Source organism: Phaenicophaeus curvirostris, chromosome 16 (assembly GCF_032191515.1).
Source record: "Phaenicophaeus curvirostris isolate KB17595 chromosome 16, BPBGC_Pcur_1.0, whole genome shotgun sequence".
Taxonomy (NCBI): Eukaryota; Metazoa; Chordata; class Aves; order Cuculiformes; family Cuculidae; genus Phaenicophaeus; species Phaenicophaeus curvirostris.
In genome coordinates this window covers 7,028,866-7,052,972 of record NC_091407.1, presented here as the reverse complement: position 1 = coordinate 7,052,972, position 24,107 = coordinate 7,028,866, and the positions used below count along the sequence as shown (strand labels likewise).

The 24,107-nt window shown below is 49.0% G+C and overlaps 2 protein-coding genes across 4 annotated transcripts; one reads left to right on the top strand and one right to left on the bottom strand.

The window, feature by feature from the left end:
* The first annotated feature begins 134 nt into the window (after positions 1 to 134).
* On the top strand, positions 135 to 10,064 carry DHRS7B (dehydrogenase/reductase 7B). Of its 3 annotated transcripts, none has more exons than XM_069870418.1 (7): positions 135 to 191; positions 4,656 to 4,831; positions 5,319 to 5,434; positions 6,146 to 6,356; positions 7,074 to 7,166; positions 8,106 to 8,258; positions 8,600 to 10,064. In XM_069870418.1, exons 1-7 carry the CDS (start codon positions 172 to 174, stop codon positions 8,803 to 8,805), a joined length of 975 nt encoding a protein of 324 aa, XP_069726519.1. In that variant the 5' UTR covers positions 135 to 171; the 3' UTR covers positions 8,806 to 10,064. The 3 variants fall into 3 exon arrangements, with proteins under 3 accessions (XP_069726519.1, XP_069726520.1, XP_069726521.1); XM_069870419.1 differs by lacking the exon at positions 135 to 191 and adding an exon at positions 358 to 382; XM_069870420.1 differs by lacking the exon at positions 135 to 191 and adding an exon at positions 2,197 to 2,221.
* A 2,831-nt stretch (positions 10,065 to 12,895) lies between these two features.
* On the bottom strand, positions 12,896 to 21,926 carry TMEM11 (transmembrane protein 11). The gene is made up of 2 exons (XM_069870430.1): positions 21,812 to 21,926; positions 12,896 to 13,798 (listed from the first exon to the last, which is right to left on the bottom strand). Exons 1-2 carry the CDS (start codon positions 21,868 to 21,870, stop codon positions 13,282 to 13,284), a joined length of 576 nt encoding a protein of 191 aa, XP_069726531.1. The 5' UTR covers positions 21,871 to 21,926; the 3' UTR covers positions 12,896 to 13,281.
* Positions 21,927 to 24,107: the final 2,181 nt, after the last annotated feature.

The window sequence follows — 24,107 nt, the reverse complement described above, 5'->3', positions numbered from 1 at the left end:
TAGAGGAGGAGCCGCCCCTCATTGGGCGCCGCCGCGGAAAACCCGCCCCCCTCAGCCACTTCCGGTCCCATCGCTACCTGCCATTGGTGGAAAGCCCGCCCCCTCAGCCACTTCCGGTTCCCTCGCTACCTGCTATTGGCGGAAGGCCCGCCCCCACTTCCGGCGGTGGCCATGGTGACGGCGGAGGCCAGGTAGGGCCCGCGGCCCCCGCTCCGCACGGCAGGTCCCGGTCCCAGGGCGGCCCCCGAGCGGCCCGGGCACGACGGGGGCAGCGCGGGGACCTGGGGCTGTCGCGTTCGGCGCTGTCGCAGCTGTTAAAGCGTGTCCGTAACCCGGGCGGGGGAGGCCGGGGCCCCGCTCTCGTCTTCTCGCTGTGCTTGAGGTGATTCTTGACTCAGTAGAAATGTCAGTAAAACCCTGTCTCTGGCGCAACGGGTGTTGTCATGTTGGAAGGGGTCCAGAAGAGGCTACAAAGATGATCCGATGGCTGGAGCTCCTCCTATCTGACGTCAGGCTGAGAGAGTTGGGGTTGTTCAGCCCGGAGAAGGCTCCAGGGCAGCCTTCTAGTATGGAAAGGGGCTTCAGGAAAGCTGGGGAGGGGCTCTTGATCAGGGAGCGCAGGGATAGGATGCGGGGGAATGGTTTTCAGCTGAAGGAGGGGAGATTGAGGTGAGATCTTAGGAAGAAATGTTTTGCTGTGAGGGTGGGGAGGCCTTGGCCCAACTCGCCTACAGAAGCCATGGCTGCTCCACCCCTGGAGGTGCTCAAGGCCAGGTTGGATGGGGCTTGGAGTAACCTGATCTAGTGGGAGGTGTCCCTGCCCAGGGCAGGGGGTTGGAACTGGGTGAGCTTTGAAGTCCCTTCCAGTCCGAACCATCCTGTGATAAGCAAGGTGCTGTTGAGGGGCTGCCGGAATAGAGTAGGTGGTTTTCTGAGACATTGCTTCAAGTAAAGTCTGTGAGACAGTAGATCCTTCAAATCGCACTGGTAAAATTAACCCAGAACGCTATAATTGATCCTTGTTGTCCCTCGGCAAACCCCAAACCCTTTGACAGCTACTGGTGGTAAGACCTGCCTGCCACCAGCATGTAGCAAGTCTGTGGCACCAGTATTAGTTGCCATCAGTTCTTTTGAGAATTCCAGTTGGTTTATTGTAGTCTTTCTTCCAAACCCATTTTCTCTCCTCTGTTTGGAATGGTAATACTGTAGTAAGGAGCTCTCTCCAGCTCCCATGTTCCTTCTCGGGAGCTTTGCTGGTGGCCTCAGTGGATTTTTTACATCATTTTGTGCGGATAAAGTAGGGAGTCAAAGGTGATTCTGTAAGTGCATGCTGGCATTTCAATAAAGCAGCTTTTTTAATTAATGTAACCATTGTTTTTTCTTATTGGGTTTTGGATGCATTTTTTGACATTTAACTCGCCATTCAGGGGGATCTTGTGCATCAGAGAAATTGTCAGCAAATTTCTTGTTGGCTTGTATTAAATCCCTGATGTAACAGACGCTGGTATAGGGCATCTTTTTCTGGCTCAGCTGTCTGTTTATGTGATTTCAGTTTCTCTCCAAAGCAGCTGGGTCAGTAAAGCTGGTTAGCTGATATCCAGTGCGATTACTCGCTTTTCTCCCTGTCAGACGTGGCTTATCAGGAATTTGGTTAGTCTGGTCTGCTGCCCATTTCCCCAGTAACAATGGGGGTTTGAAGCGAAGTGTGATGAGAAGCTCATCCGTCTGGTCAGCTATGCTCAAAGTTCTCAAGAATGCTAAGGGATTAAGTCTGTTTTCCCTCAATTAGCATGATTCAGCCCATTTTAGAGCGTGCGCTGCAACATCAGCGTATGCCCCCAACTAATCACAGTAACAGGATTGCAGTGGGTTCACAGGTTGCCGCCTTTTCCATCTAGAGTGTGGAAGGATTGGTGTTGGTCTTTATGGATGCTCTGGATTCACTGTTTGTTTAGGACTCTGAGGGTCACCATGAGTTGTGGATGATTTAGAACTCACCTCTTGTCTTTTTACTCGAGGGTTAAACTCCCCCACGCTTCAAAGGTCACAGACCGCGCTCCTGAGGTTCGTTTTCTGAGGCAGCTCTTGGCTGGGCTCGCATTGGGCAGAGCATGTTGGCTTGAACCGCTGCCATTTCCAAATTTAAGCCTGGTCTGTTCTGTTACAAGACCAGAGGGACACACCGTCTCACAGAGCCACTGGCGAGTGAGTTCTTTCCAAGGTAGGACATTGTGCTTTCTGCAGGCTAACGTTGGTAGCTAACTTGGCTCAAAGCTACTGTGCTTCCGGACAGGGGCTTCCTTACAACAAATGGTTTTCTCCTTCCTTTTATCCCCCCACCTTTTAACCGACACCTTTGATTTCTGAAAATAGCCTCCCAGTTGCTGCCATTTGTCACTAAGGGACAATGTGGTTCTGGTGACTGAAGCTTAGGGAGAATAGGTGCTGTGAGGAGAAACTGCCATGGGTTGGTTTCTTTTAGGATTTGATCTCATCTGTGCTGCCTTTACTGCACTCTTGACCTTATTAATGAAGATCCTTGTTCCTTCAGAAGTCATTGTCCTGGCTTTTACAGGATAACATTTAGTTTATTTTTTAAGGGGAAAGATTTTTTGAACTGGATATGTGAGACGTATCTTGTGGCGAGCCCTTCAAAAGTTTCCCATCACATTATCAGTGTTCTTATTTTCTGCTAATAACCTGCATGTTCCAATCTGCCTTTTGGGATGAAGAACTGAGAATTCCAGGACTTTATTTGAACCAGTTATGAGCTTCTGTCCTGCAGATGCCCCGATGTCATAAACATTGTCTGTCAAGGACAAATAGCATTTGTTTTCAGCATCAATAGCCACATTTTGGAGCAAAGGTGATAGTGATGTCATGGACTTCTGCACCGGGAGGTCTGAGGAGATCCAGTTCCTTTCAAATCAAGTGTGGGAACCCCTGAGTTTCCCACCCTCCCCTGTATTTTTGATGTGAGGTGGTGTTATCTGCCCCGGGGTGTCTTCAGCTACTTCAAAGTGTTACCTGTCTTAACTTGGGTTTTATGCTTTTTATCTTCTCCTCCCAGCCTTTGTCTTGCATCCTAGCATTTTTGTTGATGTGAATCAAGTTTTTTATTTATCTCTGATCTATTTCATTCTCCTTCAGATTGCAGCATCTTTTTTCTCTTGCTTTTGCAGCAAATAACCCTAATGCTGAACAGAATATAACTTCTGCAGGTTGCAGCCACTGTTCCCTTCAGCCTTTCTACCAAATAGCCCCGAAAACTGCTCAGAAGGTAATTGCCATCCAGTTGTGGCCATGGCCTGACTTGGGGCTCTGCAGCATGGATGTTGATGAAAGTCCTGCAGTGTGGCTCTACGGCTTGAGCTGGTTCCACGTTCGCTTGTTCCACTGGTAGTTATTTTGCCAGTGTTTTTTTCCAGCGTGTTCAATATGACAAGCTGAAACGAGGACTCCTGCTTGGCAACATCAGTGAGTCTGTGAAATCAAAGAAAAACTACTTGCTGTAGGTCTGAAGTGCTACAGGAATTCTTTCCAAAATAATTTAGCTCAGCTAAATTATTACTTTTGCCAAAGAATGAGAAAGGACCACACTGTAAGCAAACGTGGGACTCCCTCCCATCTCCCTGTGCAGTTTAGTTACGAAAGCGTCAGAAAAGCCCCCTCTTCCCAATTACCTTTTCATCTGCTTTACACCATTGTCTGCATTTCACTGAAACTGGAAGCAAAGCTGGTCAGGGCCAGATTTTTGTAACCCCTCAGCTTCAACCTGAGCTTGTAACGGAAGCACCACTCCACCTGTCAGCTCCCACTTGGAAATAATGAAAGGTCCTGAATGGGAGCCGAGGAGGTCGATTCCAAAATGCCCTGTGAGCCACACTGCTCAGCCCAGCACCTGCTCTCCCTGCCCACATGAACCTGTCCCCAGTCGCAAGAGACCTCTGAGAGACAACAGAAAGAGGGCAGCTGCCTTAAATGACCAGCTGAACAGGAACCGGTACAGAGAACCTTCTTCTTACCCTGCCTAAGACAGGCCAGTGGCCTCGTGTCTGACACGCCGTTTCACAGGAACTGTTTTAGGGGTGTCATGTGCTCATATGTTAAATCAGCTCTACCAGCCCTCTACTCTGTTGGTACAAAATACACACCCTGCATGCACTCGGCACAAAGAGGTGGAGGAACAAGACGCTGGTCTGAGCAGCTGGGTGCTGTGCTCACGCGCTGCTTTGCAAGGGAGCGAGTTTAATCCTCCTTGGGGATTTCTGATTTTGCTTCCCAGCTGGCTGTGTAGCTGCTTCGTGCACAGTGCTTTGGATTCGTAAGTTAGCTCAGGAACCTCTGTAGTACCTTGAGAAGAGGTGGGTGCTAACTTGATGGCTTTATTTTTAGACCTTGTCAAGCTTATTTAGAGCTAGCTCAGCTATCTCCGTGTGTTATTTTATTGTGTTCTACCTCCACCTCCAGAAATACTTTATACAGTTCGCTCCTGGTTCAACAAGGTAGCCTGTTCACTGGCCAGCTACTTCTGTCCAAGCACCCAGTGGAAATCTAGAAGAGCCTGACATTGTCCACATTAGCTGTTGTTTTCAAGCCTCTGCTAACTTTCTTGATGGTGAAACGGTCTGTTTCCTTTCATCTTGTGGTTCTAGGAGCATCGTCAAGAAAGGAAAACTCATGGATTTCACAAGCACAGTCATCATCCCGCTGCTTTTTGGCAGCTTGGGGATCTTTGCTGTTTTTCGGCTGCTGCAGTGGATGCGGATGCGAGCTTACCTCCAGGAAGCGGTGGTCGTGATCACAGGGGCTACCTCCGGCCTGGGAAAAGGTGGGTTTGGAAAGAAGGGCCCCAGGGGCAGGACAAGCAGAGCTGTGTGGGAGGGACCTTTTGGAACAGAGCAGTAATGGGCAGGAAGTTCCTATGGCTCTGGATTTTGAGAGACAAAGCTTGCACGGCCACATCAGTTATAACCAGAGCCAGTGCACATTTTGATGCAAGAAAATGTCAAAATTTGTTAATGAGAATTTTAATCATGCTGCATAAACTGGAGGTCATCAAAGCAAGTAACAAGTTATGCTGTTCTTGTGCTCTCAGGGGTCTTTTCTCTAAATCCTGAAGAAGCCAAGAAGTCAAATTGTTTCTTTAAATCTTCCCAAACTGGTGTTCTGCATTCGTGTTTGTTGTATGTCCAGATACCCTGCCGTACCTTCCACTCCTCCCTGCCCCTCACCCCCAAGTCAAGGTACCTTTTCTCTTGTGGTACAAATCCACCCGTTCTAAATTCAAACGCCTCTCTTCCTTGCTTCCTCTAAAGAATGTGCAAAAGCCTTCTACGCAGCTGGCTCCAAGCTGGTGCTCTGTGGTAGAGACAGCGAGAAACTCAAAGACCTGGTACAGCAGCTTTCTACGATGACCAATCACCGAAAGAACGTAAGTGTGGGTCAAGGAAAGGCTCGTTGCGTGTGGCAGGGATTTCTGTTTATGTTATTACAGAAGTTACAGAACTGCTTGTGGGTTGTTCTGTTGAGCAATAGGAAAAACGCAACTGTATGGTCAGGGACAGATACTGCTATGGGAGATCATGGAGCTGTCGTGTTATATCTTGAAAAAAACCCTACAGAAATAAGACAGCTGAAAGACTTCTTGCCTTGTAATGGAAGTAAAAGAATGGGCCTGCAGGGTGCCCAGACCTCTGGCATCTGTGGGCCACAGATTGAATCTGAAGAAGTGACTTTGCTAGTGTTGGCTTTTATTTTTGATGTGTAGTGCTGCTCGCAGTGGCTAAGAAAGGCATCACTGGCTTCTGGAGAAGACATGTGGGTCAAATGTTTTACTATTCCAGATGTATTTTCTCTAATAAGATAATAGCAAACTTCAGTATTTGAGGAAGAACTTACTTGCCCCTTTCCTCGGCTCTAGTATAAGGAACAATAAAGATGAGAGCACAACCTGCTTCTGTCATTTACTCCTATGAAATGCAACTGCTGCGCTCTAATCGCACAAGGTTTGGATGGTTAGATGGCCCTGCTGCTGTGCTTGCCGACCTAGGAAATTTCGTGTCGCCTTTGCGTCATGAGCATAAACATACAGCATATCAGCACAGCCTGAGCTGGTCTTTTACCACCTTTTGTTTATTCTCAGACACACAAACCTCACACTGTGGTATTTGACCTTGCGGACACTAAAACTGTCCTAAATGGTGCTGAAGAGATCCTGAAGTACTTGGGCCACGTGGACATTCTGATCAACAATGCTGGCATTAGCTTCCGAGGCACAATTGTGGACACAGGACTGGATGTGGACAAGAAAGTGATGGAAACAAATTATTTTGGTCCTATAGCCCTCACCAAAGGTACCTGTGATCCAGATTATGGGGGGACAGTGGATTTGGCTGATAATTTCTGCAGGTCAGCACAACTAAGCGCAGCTTAACTTCAGTTTGTACGTAGTACACTCTAAGAGGGGAGGAAAGTTCTGCTTTAGGTCAGGCCTAAATTTGATGCTTGGACAGGACTGCATGGAAAGAACATGATTAGAGATACCACCTTGTTTAAAACACCTGTATCTACTCTGGCAGGAACTTATGAAAAGAGATGCAGTTAGCCTGTCTGCACTGAAAAAGCATTCCCCCTCATCCTATCCCTGATCAAGAGCCTCTCCCCAGCTTTCCTGTAGGCAAACCAGGAAAACCCTAGGGAACACAGGACAGGTTCTAGGTGAAGCTAGAGTTTTCCTCAGCACCTTCTTTGGTTACACAGAAAGCTCAGCCTGGGGGGTGTTAGCTGCAGGAAATGGAAAGGTGGCAGAAAAGGGCAAGTCCTGCTGCCCACGCCTGTGGGAGATTGTAGCAATTATAACCACCTTTGCACAGTCTCTTTGGCACAAGGGGTCTATCTTAGGTGAACATCCCAGCCAGCCAGCAGCTGCAGTCAGAGGCATCCTGAGCACTATCCCTTGCCCAGCCCCTACATATCACTTGGGCATCTTTGAATGCTTTGAAAGCACTGATTCTTGACAGCACTAATGGCAGGACTGCTATTCTGAATGGGTCTTTTCTGTGTCTTCCTAGCACTTCTCCCATCCATGATCAAGAGGAGACAAGGCCACATTGTGGCCATCAGCAGTGTCCAAGGCAAAATAAGTATTCCTTTCAGATCAGCGTGTAAGTACCTCCATGGAAGATGGGGAAGACATATTCGGGGCACCAGACTGAATGAATACTTGGCTGCTGCCTCCACATTTAGCTCTCCGTAATGCTGGCAGCACAGAGGGAAGGCAGAGCTAAGCATCATTCTTAGTGCAGTCACAAATCTCTGACAGCTGTTGAGGAAGGCACTCTCAAATACAAAACTTGAGCTGTGTCCTAAAGATGGTAGGGGATGGAGGAGGAGAATGTATTTTCATTGTCTTGAAAAGAGCTCTATGTTCCTATCTTAACGCTTGAGAGGAGTCCCTGTAAACTTTCTGATTATTTCCATATTATTGCATTTTATCTTTGCTGTTTGCCTGGTTAATCTAAAGAAAATAGGAACGTTGGGTTTTAATAAGCTGTGACATGCCATACTACAGCCAGTGCCAAAACAGAAGCCTCAACAGTTACCTTGATCCAGGAAACTATTCACGCTAAATCATTTACGACAAGAAATAATATTGGTGAGATTACTGGCAAAAGCCTTATAAAAGGTAGAGGAATTACAAGGAAAGTGTTTGGCATGCAGGCATCTGAAAATAAACATAAAAATGGAGAAGTACCTTGGGGATGACATAAGAGTGGATGGGTGTGATATGAAGTGAAAGAGAGCCTGGAACATCTCAGCCATCTGGCCTTGCGCCCAGAAGTGTGTTCTGAGGAGCTTCTGGGCTGCTTAGCATGATCAGAGGAGCCCCATGGGCCTGGCAGCATGGAGCTCAGCTCTTGCCTGGCTCCTCTCACAGTGTGTGCCAAGCTCTGCGCTGCTGGGGGCGGTCATGGCACTAGTGACCACCTCCGCGTGGAAAGGGAGTGAACAAAAAGATTTGCTCAGCCCTCTGAACAGGGAAAATCAGCCTTGCTCCTTCTCCTCAGTGCATGGTCCTTTTCTCATTTTTTTTTTTTTTTCAGATGCTGCCTCCAAGCATGCTACCCAGGCCTTCTTTGATTGTCTCCGAGCAGAGGTGGAGCAATACGACATCGATGTGACGGTCATAAGCCCTGGATACATTCAGACAAACCTCTCTCTCAATGCAGTCACAGCAGATGGATCCCGCTATGGAGGTGAGGGATGATTTTGTGCCCTGTAACTAAAGCCTGACTGAGTTACTTGAAAGCGCTTGCAGCATACAGCCTCTGGTGGGAACACATTAGCCCTGATGGATCAAAAGTCAACTTTGGATGCAAAGTGGGAACAGTAACCCCCAAAATTTAGCCTTCCTAGATAGAAATCACTGATTTCTAGGCCAACCATGAATTGTACCTGCCTGTGCTCCCATATGGAGCTGGTCTAAAAACCAAACCCATACAAGCAGCCATGAACATTAGAACAGTGTGTTCCTAGCAGGTACTGAAGGGCGGACTTACCCGCTGGTGTGGATGCTTACCTGGCTTTCCTTTGGCAGTTATGGACAAGAACACCGCTGAAGGACAGACAGCCACAGAGGTCGCTCAGGTGGTTCTCAATGCTGTGGGACAGAAGAAGAAGGAAGTTCTTGTAGCTGGCCTTACTCCCTCCCTGGCTGTCTACCTGCGAAACCTCTTCCCCAGGCTCTTCTTCACCTTAATGGCAACGAGAGCGAAAAAGGAGAGAAAAACAAAGGACTCATAGAGCTCAGCTCATTCGCACAGTAACTGTGGGGAGAGGCCAACCCTGCAGTTCGTCTGGGACATCAGTGGAAGTGCTCCTGCAGGAAAACAGGTTTTTGAGATGTTGCACTTTACCATGGAGAGTGGGAAGCAGATTCCCCACAACAGGGCAGGCCAGCTTGCTGGAAGACAGCACCTGCACCTACACCTCGGCTGAAGAAGGGTGCCTGGACAGAGGGGAGCTGTGGCTGCAGGGGAAGGTAAATCCAGGGAACACATCTGGTAGCAGGGGAGGCCCGTGTGCTGGCAGGCAGCATCTCACCTCACTCCAGGAGTGCTCGGCTTTGACGGGCTGCTACAAATGAACCCCACCTGCTTTGCCTTCATACAAGCCAATCTTGGCTTCCCCCACCCTGTGGCCCCTGTGAAATACAGCCCCTTGCTGGGACCTCTCCTCCGCAGTGTCTCCTTCCAGTCTGATCTAGAACATGCTACATTGCTGGAAGTGTTAGGCTTCAGAGCCTCTGCTCGTTAACGTGCCAAATCATCTGATGCATTAAGCTGAAATCAAGTCTGTTGTCACTTTTACAGAAGTAACTGCTGTAGAAGGTCAGTTTGATTTGGCAGTTATTTTACAGCAGAACCATGTCTTACTGCTGCACAGGGACATTAACGCTGCGCTCCCTGGCAGTACAGAGTTAACCCCAACATGAGTTAATGCAGGGGAGCCCTGAACAGATAAAAGAGCACAGCAAGGCTGCTGTTGTGGCTGAATATCGTGCAGCTGCCGGCAGGCCTGGAGCACAGAGTCGGTGCTGTTCTGTGCCCTGGCGAGCAGGGGAGAATCTCTGTATAGGGAGGGCAGCACAGGAGACAGAGCCTCAGTTCTCATCTGTTTTAAAGCAATCCCAGATGCTAATTAGGATCCCATCCAGTGGGGGGCTAATACCTGCCTGTTCAGATACCGCAGGCTTCAGGGAGTCTGACGGTAGGAGCGAGCTCTTCACTTCCAGTCTTCACCCCTTCTCGTGTGAAGGATACCAGCACCACTGGGTAGAAGGAGTGGCTGCACTGAGGGCGCTCAATAAGGACAGAAATAATCTTTTGTAATTTCTAACTGCCATAAAGCCAAGGTCCCGACCCTGCTGCTGCCTCCACGTGCTGACCAGCATCCTCCATGTGTACCGCCTCGTATGTCCTGCCTCTGAGTGCACACCTGATGACAAATAAATCAATTGCTATGAAATTAATTCTTTCTTCTACTGCAGCTCCTCACAGCCAGTAACATTAGAAGAAGGGAAAGTAGGAGGGGTTTGGCTTTCTTTTCATAAATTCCTGCAAGGTGCTGCTTGGAACAACATATTTTATCCTAGTCCTCTCTGCATCGCCTGCTAGGTTACAGTCAGCATCGTGTGAAACCGCACAGAGATCAGTCACGCTGGAACACTAACGCAGCTGTGCAGGCTGGGCTGCACCTGCTCCTTCAAAAAGTCTTTTCGTGACCACTACAGAAGTCCATCCTGATGATGACCAGGATGTATTTAACAAGCACAAGGCTGCTGCTCTGTTAGGACACCCTCCTCTGCTATCTTCACTGTGGCCGAGGTTGCAGCTTTGCTACCTAAAGGCTTGGGGTTGAAATTACAAGGGAAAACTTTCCGGTGTATTTTTTTTCCCTGTAAGATAGGAAACAAAGGCGTTACCTTCTCTCCCTCTCCGCAAGGAAAACTGTAAGCATTAGTTGTGCTTCTTTTGTGTTTTGCATGTTCAGGTCCTCCATTTCTTGGCAAAACCCAGCACTCCTGCCAGCCTCGGCCAGCTGCTGTCACGGCTACCAGGGAGGACTGCGGGCCACTTGGCACTTCTGTGTTCTCCAGGGCACTCAGGGGTGGAACACACGTGGCCTGAGGAAGGAAATGACATGTGGAGAGTTAGTTACTGCTGAAACTGAGCTCCAAATCTGAAGTTACTGAGAGTGTGCGCATCCCCATGGAAACTTAAGATGCATTTCAGAGCATCTCCGCAACAGCCAGGATGGGCAGCAAAGCATGCAGGGCTTTGGGAAGGGAGGACTTGTTCCTAGCCCTGGAAACTTGCAGTGTAAGGGGAGGCACAGGGTGACTCCAGAGCCCCACATCCAGCAGCCACCTTGTGTTATGTGCTGAAACACGACCCCGAGACCCCTCTGTTCTCCCCACCTTGTGGTTACAGCAGTGATTGCTAGTAGCCAGGCTGTCTCCAAGTATTCCAGCCAGTTATCACTGGTATTTATTGGAAAACAAGCCCCCCACGCCCCATCTGTGTCCTCTCCACCTCAGAAGGGAGCCAAAGGTGTGGTTTTAAAACAGACCTACCTGTTGTGACAGCTAAGCTGACTTTTCACCTTTCCTTCCACGATAAAGGACCGGAGGAAACTAATTTTTAGCTCCAGTCACACGTGTAGGGAGCCTCCAGGGGTTCATCCTGCCAAGAGAAAGCTGAACACTGAAGTGCCTGGGACCACAGAGGTTTGGTGAAGAACTGATAGCCCTGACAAAATAAAGGAACAGGAATAGCTTCTGCGTGGCAAGGACAAGGATATTCCAGGGCCTTCTGCAGCAACCAAGCACACATTGGCTACAGCCGATCTGTCACTGACTTAAAATCCCCCCAGCAGAAGCAAACGTCAGGGCTCAAAAGGCGCCTGCCCAGCAGTCCTGGCCCGGCCGCAGCAGGATGAAGTAGCTGCATTTCCCTCTGCTCTCTGCCAAGGCAACTATACATTGTGGCTATAAATAGGGTCGCTGTAAAGCCCGGCTTTTTAACCCTGGAGGGAGACGACTCAGCTGCTGCACCAGCAAAAGGGGCACAGGGCTGTTGCCACCTAGAAACGTCCTGATGCCTCAAGCTTCCTCCAGCCCACACGCCTGCTCAGGTGCGGCTGCTCCTGCGGGTGGTAAAAGTACTTGCTCCAAACTCCTGGCAAACCCGTCCGCCCAGCACACGCGCAACCAGGACGGGGGCCCTGCCAGCACAAAAGCTGCATCAGCACAAACGCTCCAGTTGGGACTGTGGCCAGAAAAGCTGCTGCAGCCTGGAGGCCAGGGCGAGTTCTCGCTGCCTGCTGCTGCAGTTTGGAAAGATAAAGATAGAACTACTGGATTCGGTGTCCGACCTCATCCGAGTCCTGCCCAAGGTCAGCGCTTTGGCTGTAGAGGGCGGGCAGCAGCTACTGCTGAGGAGAGCAGTTACACTTCCACGCGGGCAGGCTTCCTGACAGGGCTTTGCTCTCGTATTCGGATCATAACACTTGGAGCTGTGCCAAGCTGGCCATGTAAACGCAGGCCACACCTCTTTTCCGTCTAGTAGGAGGCGACTGTAGGAAGCGAGACCCCATCTTTTAAAAGTAACTGGCAGACCTTGCAAACCACTAAGTACTTCCCATTCTAAGCATGAGATCTTGACAGCTTTGAGCTAAAAGATTACTTAATGCACAAGAACAAATTCTGAGCTTCCAGGTAAGACAGCTACAAGGTGTGATCATGGGGCTGCCTTGCAGCAGCAGCCCCAGAAGCGCATGTTCCAAGCAAAAGCAGTGGAATTGCACAGTGGGGCACATCCTTGTGAGTGTCAGCAGCAGCAACAGAGCACAAAGGTGAGACAGGTGGGCTCCCATCTTGGAGCCTTTGTGTGCCGGTGGGATGTACCTACACACGGAAGAACTTGCACCAGAACTGAGCACAATGCACATGAAGCTGGGAACTTCCAGCATTAACCCCATTGTCTGGAGAAGCGATAGTGGGAGGTGGGAGGGCAGCGAAGTTTGGACGCCTTTAGCCCCCACATCGATGTTTAAGCAATTACTGAAGGGATAACAGGTAAGGCCTCTGCCAAGAAACACAACCGGTCAAGCAAGATGGAAAGCATCACTCTACAGCTGTTCCTGCCACAGATGGCTGCTAGGAAGTGACACGGATGCTACCGCCACGTTCAGTGGACAGAAGGAACATCAGGTCTGTGTGTGAGCACACGTGATTAACTACCACCACTGGAGCTCTCATAGCAAAGCCTCCATCCCCTGGAAGCACACCATAAAAGGGAACTACGATAACAGTAACAAGAGAGCAAAAGCATTTGAAATTCTCATCCTTTAATGGTCAATGATAACTTCTGGCTGGTTCTGTGTAATACAATTAAAGAATATACTTAAATGTTTCCAAAAAAAAAAAAAGCTCTCACGCCCCCTCTCTCTCTAGGTTTCTTTCATCGACATTCTGCTGCTGGATTGGACTCCCATGGCCTAACATACAGCTCTCAAGTCACCACATATCCACATCTTAAGTATAATGAAGAACTGAAAAAACCTCGGTGCACCAGTGATGTGTTATTTTTAAAAATAACAGCTCTATTAAACCAAATCCTTCCCAGTCTCCACTGCTTCTCAAAGAGGAAAAACAAAATGTTACTGCGGGAGTCTTAATACGCTTGTCTTTGCGGGTTTCTCTCTTCCCTGCTGCAGTCATACAGCGTAGAGCTCATAGATCTTCTTTACACAGTACACCAGGGCTGCGAGGGCTATCGTGTTGTGCAGTCTCTTTCTGTGCAGGTCGTCCTTCCTCACCAGCACCACCGGGGTGGAGGAGGTGAGCGTATGCAGGGGCAGGCGGGAAAGTTTATAGGCATCGTACTCGACTTGGTACTTGCAACAGGGATCAAATTGCCAAGAGATGCCATAAAGGGTGCAGCAAGCCACGCTCAGCACACCGGCAGGCAGGGAGATGTAGTGAGAGTAATCTACGGGAAGTGCCAGAGGGGTAAAGAGACAAGTGGTGCCCGCCAGCACGGCCGTCTTGTGCAGGCAGTTCCCGACAGTGATCCAGCGGGCCGTCTCATCCCCAATGCGAGTAGGCTCTATCACTATGTACTTGTACTGTGCTTCCAGGGCCTGCTCCAGCTCATACTCAAACTGGTCCTGAGCGTTCTCTCCATTGTAGATCTCGTGCACGATGTAACAGTCTGTGGAGGACAAGGTGACCCTGGAAAACAGGGAACGCAGAATTAGAACTACAGAGCTTAAAAACAGGCTTTTCACCCACCGGGCTGTGAGAATAGGAGAGAAAAATGCCTGGAGTGAGGGCAGCCTCTCAAGGTCAGCCAATGCCTCTGTTCAACAATGAGCAGCTTCTTCAAATCGAGATTCATTTCACATCAGCTTATTACACCTGTAGTACATGAAGTCATCCCCAAATGAGGCCACTTACTTTTCCTTACCTCTTCCTAGCTCGGGGAGCCAGAACATTTGAGGAAAACAGGATCTTCTGAACAGTCCTGAAACAGTTCCTCACATTGCTGCCTACACCATTTCTCTGAAGATACTGGACGTGTCGCTCCTTAGCGACCACACAGATCAGTGAGAGAAGCAGACGGACTGACAGAGTTTTCACAGAAATAAGACTCGTCCATCCAGAGGACAAAGTCGCATTGGAAGGTTGTCAGAGAGAAAGCATCTTCAGAGAAAGCCATTTGTCCTCTCCCCACAATAACCAACTCTTTGTCACTGATGCAGCTTGTTATTTAGTCCTCCATAATAAATGCAACAACGATGGCCAAGAAACACTGCTGGAAGTAAAGGTGAACAAGATAGCAGAGCAATTCACCCCCTCTGCTGAAACAGGGCACAGCAAAGCAGGAAAGGAACATGCTTTTAACCCAGGCAGGCTTTAACAGTGAAGAAAGATGTTCCCTCCTGATGGGGGATTCACAAGACTTGTACATCCCCCACTGCAGTAACTGCTTTTAGCTCCCCAAAAATCACATCTGATTCCACCTTCTCTCCACTCCCTTCACACACACTACCTTGGTTGCAGAGACTAACAGACTGCTGATAAATAGGGCCGGCTGTTTACCTGTGCTGAGAAAGGGTAAAAACCGATCCCTGAGAACAAGGCAAACCCCTCCCTTCTAAGCAGGAGAAATAGTTATTTCTGACATTCTTGTGCTTAACAAGAGCAAAATTGAGCACGTCGCCTCAAGGTTAAAAATATCCAGCAGACTCCTTTAGCAGAACAAATTGCACACATATTTGACCTAATAACAGCAGACAAAACCACCTCATCCCAACAGAGTTTGAGATGGGGAAGCAAGAGATGGAAAATGAAGGTAGCACTTTTTGCTCCATTAGCACAGTGGTTCTTGTGTGCAGGCACCGGAAAATGGGAGAGGAAAATACACATTCGCAAGCTGCCGTCTTAGCCAACATTACCCCTAATGTGCAGCTCCATTCATGCTGCAGAGCGGATTGTGCAGCGTCCGTCTGTAAGCAAGAATAGTGTTAAATTACAAGCTGTTGCCTGAACTTGCTTTTGTGAACAGCAGCAAAGGTTCATTGAACAGCAGGACCCAGGATGCACCAGCCTCTCTCAGCAAAAGAGAACAAGCAGTTTCCTCAAAATTCTGGTTGGAATGTATGTAAACTCCAAGGAAACTCAACTTACAACCCAGTTATTGAGCTCTGCAGTGGGAGAACTCACTTCCCCCTCGGCCTGTTCACACATAGAATGAAAAATAAAAATCCACCTGGATGCTGAGTGTGCCAGGAGCTTCTTTAAGGCATCTCATCAGAAATTGTTTGGAAAGCTCTGATTAACCCTTTCAGCACAGGACGGGGGGTCTGACAGTCTGTAGTGAACTGGCAAATGTTTAAAGAAAAATTTTGATAGAAAGTACCCATATAGAGATTTTAGAGCATCGCTATGTAAATAAGCATCCTGCTAACATTAAGGAGTTGCTAACAAAGAATCAGTTACCCAGGTATTACACCAATTCATTAAGGACACAGTTGGTAATGTTCTCTGCCAAGGATTTTTTTCTTGATGGCAGCTGTTCCAAGCGCAGCTTCTTCCAAATCAAAAAATCCAGCTTCATTCCAAAAGACATGCTGAGACTTAGGGTAACTCTGTAAACTACCACCAATGACCACATGAAACCACTTCCTAAAGTCTAATGACAAGGGAAAAGGTATTGCTGAAAGGCATTTTCAAGCTGGAAGCTGACCCAGTACTCATAGAATCACTAGGTTGAAAAGACCTCCAGGATCATCAGGTCCAACCATTCCTATCAACCACTAAACCATGTCCCTGAGCACCTCATCCACTTGTCTTTTTAATACCTCAGGGATGGTGACTCAACCACCTCCCTGGGCAGCCTGTGTACTAACACAACCCTCCAGACAGAACTAGTGTTTCCCACCAAGAAGCATTCTCAGCCTTTTTTAACACCTAGGAACCCACAGCACAGGCCTGCAAAACATTTGTTTTTCCAAATTAGTCCTCTAATATGGGACTATATCTCTCTCTCTCAGTGCCGAAGCTGCAAATAACAGAATGGGTGACCCAAAACCAAAGGGAAAATAATGAAAAATTAAGCCACTCAGAACAACAGACCTGAAGAGTCAGCAACGCCAGCAAAGTCTCCGCTCCTGTAGCAGAGGAAGTGGGGTCATCCTGTCTTATTTCCACACAAGAACTATCTGCCCCTGGACGACGGAAAGCTGAAAACTGGTTTGTTTTCAGACAGTGTAGAAAGAGACAAGAGATGAGATACTGGGCTTAAGAAGGTTTTAGACCTCGTTGGTGTGTAGAGTAGGGCTGAGGACCTCAGTCCACAGAAAGAATCTCTCCTGACACAGCCTTTCAGTTGAACACAGCAGATGCACACGAACAAATCCAGTGAAAGCAACTGGATTTGTTCAAACACTGGCATTTGCCTTTTGGAGCTTGTCCCCCATCCCGGCAATGACAAACAGAAATGCGGAGCTACGCAGTCAGCTCTGAGCTGGCATCCACCCCTTATGAAGTGTGGTGCATTTTACTCAAAAGGAGAGTAAATAGCCAGTGTCAGAGAGGATCTAGTGCCAGAACTCACAGAACACTGCCACCTGCTCAAAAGCCCCCCAAGCTATTTACTGGACAGACCAGAACCTGAAAGCAGTTAATTTCATTCAATCAAACGATTTTCTAGGACCTGTCTCCCTTCCCAAAAGAGGGCTAAGTTAGAAGGCTGCACAGCTATTCTGCAAGAATAGTTCTGGACCTTATATCCAAATAGTTTACTCTATTGCAGCTTAATGCATTCTATTCTCGAGGAGTTTCATAGAATCACAGAATAACCAGGTTGGAAGAGACCCACCGGATCATCGAGTCCAACCATTCCTATCAAACACTAAACCATGTCCCTCAGCACCTCGTCCACCTGTCCCTTAAACCCCTCCAGGGAAGGTGACTCAACCCCCTCCCTGGGCAGCCTCTGCCAGTGCCCAATGACCCTTTCTGTGAAGAATTTTTTCCTAATGTCCAGCCTAAACCTCCCCTGGTGGAGCTTGAGGCCATTCCCTCTCGTCCTGTCCCCTGTCACTTGGGAGAAGAGGCCAGCACCCTCCTCTCTACAACCTCCTTTCAGGTAGTTATAGAGAGCAATGAGGTCTCCGCTCAGCCTCCTCTTCTCCAGGCTAAACAACCCCAGCTCTCTCAGCCGCTCCTCGTAAGACTTGTTCTCCAAATGTTCTCTTTCAAATGCCTCATTCCTGGTGCCAACTGCCTGCGCAGAGGGGGAATGTGACAGCACCCTCAACGATTCAGCACGGAGAGGTGAAAAAGATTTAAAATCACTGATGTAAAAATTTCGTGTTGCCAAAGTTACAAATAAGGAATCGGTCGTTAATGGAGCTGCCACCAGCAGGAGGGGCAGAAGCGTCCAATTTAGATATAGGGCACGCTTCAAATTACATTTGGATTATCTTCCGAACATGGGAATATCAGAGAGCACCAGGAGAGGGGTGCAGCTGGTTGAACAATAGCAACTCCAGCAGTTTCCCAGTTGCAGCACTCAAACCAGCTCCACTTTTTTGCCTCCAGCTGGGAAACGGTCTCGCAGCTGCCTCTTGAAAACAGCAGCCTGCCTGTTAAATACAATTTTCGGTTGGAGAGTCTTTGATGGATGAAGAAATAAAGAACCTTGTGAGGAGGAGGCACAAGGCCACTCAATGTGAAAAGACCTTGAGTTTTGCCAGGTGCCAACTGGCAAAAAGGGAAGCAAATGAATGGAGTGCTGAAAACGGGGCAGATGTTAACACCTTGGGAGGAACCCCAGCATCCTTCTACCACTGTTCGCTTGCAGGGGAGAATATCTGAGCCTCACAAGAATGCTGCCCCTATCCTATTGGTGCTTCTTCATCTGCCAGATAGACTTCTGGCAAGGGCTTCAAGTCTTCCAATTCTCCCAGTTCTGCAACATGTTTGGAATCATGATTAGAAACAATCTCAATCTGCACAAAGCGCAGGTACAGTTCTATGCAAAAAAAAAGTTCTTTTAAAACCCCTCCCATAACACGCTGGGCAAGTTTGGTTGTTTTTTTGAAAGAAGAATATTCATGGCCAACAGTATTGCTCAGAGCACCAAACAGACCTTCAGATTAACTGTAAATGAAGACCACGCTGACCAGTAGTTTAAAAGAACAAGTAAGGAGAGGCCTGCAATTGTGTGATAAGGCCTGCCAGAAGCGGCACAAATCCACAAAATCTAGTTTAGCAACAGAGGAACTTCATGGTGGCTGCACAGGCGAACTACAGCAAGGAGACATTCTAGATGGCCAAAGCACAGCATCTGGGGTTGGCATCAGCATCTCAGCCAAGCCGAGTAAGTCAATAAAGTCAAGCCATGACAAATTCAAACACTAAACTTCTCTCTCCCAAATAAACCCTTGTTGAAATTTATGTCAAGGTTAAGGAATGAGTTGTGGCCTGGCTTTGATTCCCAGTGGAAATACCCCACCTCAAAGTCGTATTTGATAGCATATTTTCCTCCTCAGGAGAGCTCCAGGACACAGAATACCAAAAGTACCAACACATCCGAGCCTGAACACCTGAGGAATCATTTTGCTGCCAAATGTCTGTGTGATCGACCAGTCTCCAACCATCAGCCACAGCCACTGGGCCTATTGCTTCCTAAAGGCCATTTTCTGCAGGTTGTCAATGTGTGCATTAAAGCGGAGGAAGAACGGGAAAAGGGCAGCAATAAAGCAAGAGCTCTGTTCAAAAGATGGATCTCAAATACAAACAGGAAAGACAATAGGAGAACACAGGCGAGATATGCAAGCAGCCTCACCACGGGAAGACCACACTAAGGAAAACGTCACCAGACCGTAACAAAAACTCCAGCCGCGAAAGCAGAGAGAGGTGTCAATTTTAAGCCAACTAATGATTAGCCAGGCTAATGGAAACAGGTCAATCATTGCTGTGAGCAAATGCAGTACCAGAAATCTGAGCAGCACAGGTAGTGAAAGGAAAGACCTCTTTAAGGGCACCAAGCAGCAGACAGAAGCAGCGGTCATGACATAAAAGCTGTTCTTTATGGGATTTGTTAGAACATCTCCCAGGGGAACAAACACCATTCTGTCCTGTGTTTTGGCGGTCGTCGTGCTGAATTTCATACAAAAACACTATGTACAATTCAGTGTCTGTTCGGTATGAAAAAGTTGTTTTGGCCTATAGATGAACAATCCCCTTTAGAGGCTCCATTAAAGAGTCTATCCAGAGGAAAACAAATATTTAGTTGGTTCTCTTCAGTGTTTTGGCTTTTGTTTAACATTATTATTTCAGCACCAGAACTGGAGTTCCCAGCCAGCATCCTTTGAAATTCATATCCTTACATTTAATCCTATGGAGGAAAGTACTTTTTTATCAATTACAGACTTCCTTGTATCACTTAAGTTGTTTATGAAGGAATACGGTCACCACTGATAGAGCTGTTGGACTTTTTCTTTCGAAACGAAAGCTGGCCTAGTCTGATAGCAGACAGCGTTTTATTCACTGCCGAGTCTCCTCACACCACCTCCCCGCACACAGATGCCTTTCAGACCAGCTGGCTGACAACTATAGAACCTCCTTGAAGCTGCTCATTTACGAGGAAAGCTGCATATTCAGCTCAAAGGAATGTGTCTTTGGACACAAAACCTGCCCAGTGCAAGAAAACTGCATTCACTGTATCAAAAGCACATCATCACCTGATGACATCGGGTCTGTCAGTGCTGCCTGTGACACAGCTTGCGTTGCCAGCAGCCGAACAGGATGGGTAGGTGTGATCTGGGATCACCCACTGATGGAGAGGCAGAGGCCCAGCCGTGCCTACCTCCAGCTCTGCAACCACGAGGAAGAAGCCCTGCATGGCTGACATCACCCGATACCTATCAGAAGTGCGATCTTCCATCACCTTTGTGCAGGACGACGCTTAAAAGAACCACCAGCTTCTGACACGAATTGTGAAACGCTGCTCAGTGAGGGATCTGTTGTGCTGCCACTTCTTAGCTGTATACTTCTCATTGGCAAAAGAAAAATAATACACACAGCAGGTTCATGAAGGAACTCATGTTTATAAATAAGTAGTTTTGATCATAAGATCAAGAGTAATCACAGCTTAAAAAAATCACCTCAAACTACAATTAGATTATTTTATACTCCACAGATTAAGTTACAAGGTAACAACTCACTTGAAGTCTGCATCCATTTTCATCCCAACAGAATAATTTTCATAGAAGTTAAGTGCTCTCTCGCAAATTTTTCCCTTCTCCTCTGCTGGGAGAGCAGCTTTACCACAGGAAAACTCCACAGGAAAACTCCACACCTCCCGCACCTGGCACTGGGGCAGGTGCCAGCACTGGGTACAGACAGCTTCACCACCGAGCTCTGGGGTATTCTTAGTTGTTTATATAAACTACGCTGATGCAGTAATTCCATTGGCTCTTCCAGTTCAATTACATTCAAATTCCGTGAAGACAAACAGCAGCCCCATAATTCACATCAGTGCTAGAATTTTAAGGGCTACTTGTGGCTCTCCCTGGCTATGCAGATCCCACACCATCAAAGAAAAGAGGGACGAAATACAGCACAGGAACAAAGGGAAGCAAAAAATAAGAGTGATATGAGAGTCTCTAGCTAAGGCATGAGGACAAAAGGAAACTCCTGGCAATAAAAACGCAGCAGCTGCTGGTTACATCAGTCAGCCCTGGGGCAAATCAGGGAAAATGCCAACGCAAGGGAATGCAGAATTTTACCAGAGGTTTTACATAGGCAAAGAATCATGTGTACAGACCATGAAGTGGCTCCACAAGATTCACATAGAATAATGGGATGCTTTGGGTTGGAAGGAACCTTAAAGCCCATTCACATCTAACCCCCTGCCATGGGCAGGGACACCTCCCACTGGATCTAGTAGCTCAAATCCTCATCCAACCTGGCCTTCAACACCTCCAGGAATGGGACAGCCACGACTTCCCCGGGCAACCTGGGCCAGGGCCTCCCCCCCCTCACAGCAAAACATTTATCCCTAATAATTCCCCTTCGATTCTTTCTGCTGTGTTATTACTCCAAACTTCCACAGCTCTCCTGTGGGTGGTTCCAGCGCATCCTGGCAGCTCCCCTGCCCGGGCACAGCACAGGGAGAGCATCCCGAGCTCTCCTCGGCAGGAACCACCGCCCGCCGGGCCGGCCCCGAGCTGAGGAGCTGCGGCGGGAGGCGGGGGTGACCCGGGAGACCTCGCTGCCCTCACCGAGAGCCGCGCACGGAGCTCACACACACCCCGGCGGGAAGGAGAGGAAAGGAAAGGAAAAGGGAAGGAGGGGAGGGAAGGAAAGGAAGGGAAGGGAGGAAGAGGGAGGGAGGGGAAGGGAGGGAGAGAGAGGGAGGGGAAGGGAAGGAGGGAGAGAGAGGGAGGGGAAGGGAAGGAGAGAGAGGGAGGGGAAGAGAGGGAGAGAAAGAGGGAGAGAAAGGCAGAGGGAGAGAAAGGCCACGGCCGCCCGCCGGGCCGCGCTGACCTTCCCCGGCCCCCCACAGCCCGGGCCCCGCGTCCCCGCCCGCCGCGCTCCCCTCAGCTCGGCGCCCGCCCTGGCCGCGGGGCGTCGGGGAGCCCCAGGCGGCTGCAGCCCGGCCCCTGCCGCTCCCCGCTCGGCCCGGGTTGCCTCGCTAGCCCCGCGGCCCCGTCCCCGGCCGCCGCTCACCTCTCCCGGCCGCTGTTGGTGCCGCCGGGGCCAGCGCGCCTCCTTCCCCACGCCGCCATCTTGGAGACACTCGCCTCGCAAATGTCTCCTCCGGCGGACCCCGCGCCTGCCGCGGCGCACGACGGGAAATGTAGTCCGCGGGGGCCGACGGAACCATCGGGCGGGCGGGGCTATCTGCCCCGCGGGGACTACAAACCCCACAATGCCCCGCGCCATCACGCCGCCGCGGAGTCTCCTGGGGCGCGTAGTCCCCGGAGGGGGCAGCGGGGCCCCAGCCATGGCGGGCGGCCGTGGCGGGAGGAGCCGCCTCCGCGCGGGCAGCAGCCCCAGCGCCCCCCGGGCCCTCCGGCCACTGGGGCGCTTGGGGGAGAATCAACGGGTACCTTCTGCTGCAGCTGGCTTGTACGTTTAATTATCTCGTCATATCAATCAAGAGATAACAGGCAGACCTCATTGCTCTCTACAACTACCTGAAAGGAGGTTGTGGAGAGGAGGCAGCTGGGCTCTTCTCCCAAGTGACAGGGGACAGGACGAGAGGGAATGGCCTCAAGCTCCGCCAGGGGAGGTTCAGGCTGGACATTAGGAAAAAATTCTTCACAGAAAGGGTCATTGGGCACTGGCAGAGGCTGCCCAGGGAGGGGGTTGAGTCACCTTCCCTGGAGGGGTTTAAGGCACGGGTGGATGAGGTGCTGAGGGACATGGTTTAGTGTTTGATAGGAATGGTTGGACTCGATGATCCGGTGGGTCTCTTCCAACCTGGTGATTCTATGATTCTATGACAATCTCCAGACGTGGATAAAGAACCTGGAAGAAGAAATGCTCTTCCAGTCGCAAGAATTTATTGATCTGCTTAACTGTCTTGTAAGATGTAGTTGTCTTGGGTCAAGAGAGAACCTGGAGGGAGACTCAGGCACCTAAAAATAAACCTTCTTTGGGGATTTACATGGTTCTTTGTCTAAAACTAGTACATATACCTACTGCTTGTGTAAGATGGGATGCCTTGTTTTAGAAAGGTGTCCGATTCAGTGCTGGATTGTAAAATAAAAATATTAATGCCTTTGCTTCGAAGACTTTGTCCTTTGCAATATTTTACCAGTGAATGAGTGTTTCTCGCAAGGGAAATGAGAAAATATGATAAATATATCCATGTAGGACTTGGATATTATTGATAGTTGATTGTGATAAATAGAATATTGTATTAAGAATATAATAAGAACAGGTGTTGGAAGTTTATCTTTATAACAACTACAAGAATGCTGCTCAATTGTCCCATGTGCAGCCCCAGTCCAGCTGAAGCAACAGATTGTGCAAGAAATGTTAGACTTAGAACACAGGGATTAGATTTTTATGACCGGAGGAGGAACATGACCTGTTGAGGCATCACTTCTGAGGGAGAATTGAAATGACACAGCGGAGACGAATTATCAAGGTGGACTTTTGTGGACTTCCGAGTTAATGAAGAATAAAGAACTAGAAGCACATGGAAAAACACTAAGAACTTTTCAAGTAAAATACCCATTGTATAATGCTATGTTAAAATGTGTAAATATCCCATTATTTTGTGTGGGCCTTTGCCATTCACTGAGGTGATGGCCAAACTCCGAGTTGTAAATAAACCAAGCCTAGAGTTACCCACCGTCTAGTGAAAATCCTTTAACAAGGCTGCAGAGCTGCTGCTTCCCTCAGGATGAACAAGTTCATAGCCGAACACCACTAGAAAGCAGAGTGCAGGATTGCCTCTGTCCCAGGTTTCCCATCTCCAGGTAATCCTGAGGGTTTGGGGTGTTCCAGGATGCCCCAGCCCCACAGGGTCACACTGTGCAGGGTGCTGGGATGGTGACTCTCCAGGATCCTCATGTCTCCCCTGGGCCCTCTCACTCCCAGCAGAGAAGCTTTTTGTTCAGGAATTCATTTTCTCATGACAAACAGCAGCTCCCTGCTCCACAGCCTCCCCTTTCCTGGAGGTTCGCTGTGCTGCCAGCTGTCCTCGGCTCCCAGCACACGTTGGAGAGCACAACCAGCCTGACAATTCCAGAGGAAAGCAGCGCTGGCTTTGCAGCTCCCCTTCCTAGAAAATGCCTCTTTTTGACATCGTTATTTCTAGGCGACGTAATGTGACTAAAGAGAACAACCCCAGGGCTGCCTCCACCTTCCCAGGCATCGTGAGGCTGCGCTTCCAGAGCTGCACCCCTGCTTTCTCAGCTGTGCTTTGGGGGTCAGCTCTTTTGGTGGAGGTAAATGATGTGTTTGCACGAACAAGAGGTGTTTGGGAAGCGTGCCCAGCCTGGCAGAGCAT

Excerpts from the sequence above, each read along its gene's own strand:
- TMEM11 (XM_069870430.1), bottom strand. The coding sequence starts at position 21,870 with ATGGCGGCGTGGGGAAGGAGGCGCGCTGGCCCCGGCGGCACCAACAGC. Across the intron at positions 13,799-21,811 it reads ACCAACAGCGGCCGGGAGAG|GGTCACCTTGTCCTCCACAG; the intron begins GTGAGCGGCGGC and ends CCTGTTTTCCAG.
- DHRS7B (XM_069870418.1), top strand. The coding sequence starts at position 172 with ATGGTGACGGCGGAGGCCAG. Across the intron at positions 6,357-7,073 it reads TCCTATAGCCCTCACCAAAG|CACTTCTCCCATCCATGATC; the intron begins GTACCTGTGATC and ends GTGTCTTCCTAG. Across the intron at positions 7,167-8,105 it reads TATTCCTTTCAGATCAGCGT|ATGCTGCCTCCAAGCATGCT; the intron begins GTAAGTACCTCC and ends TTTTTTTTTCAG.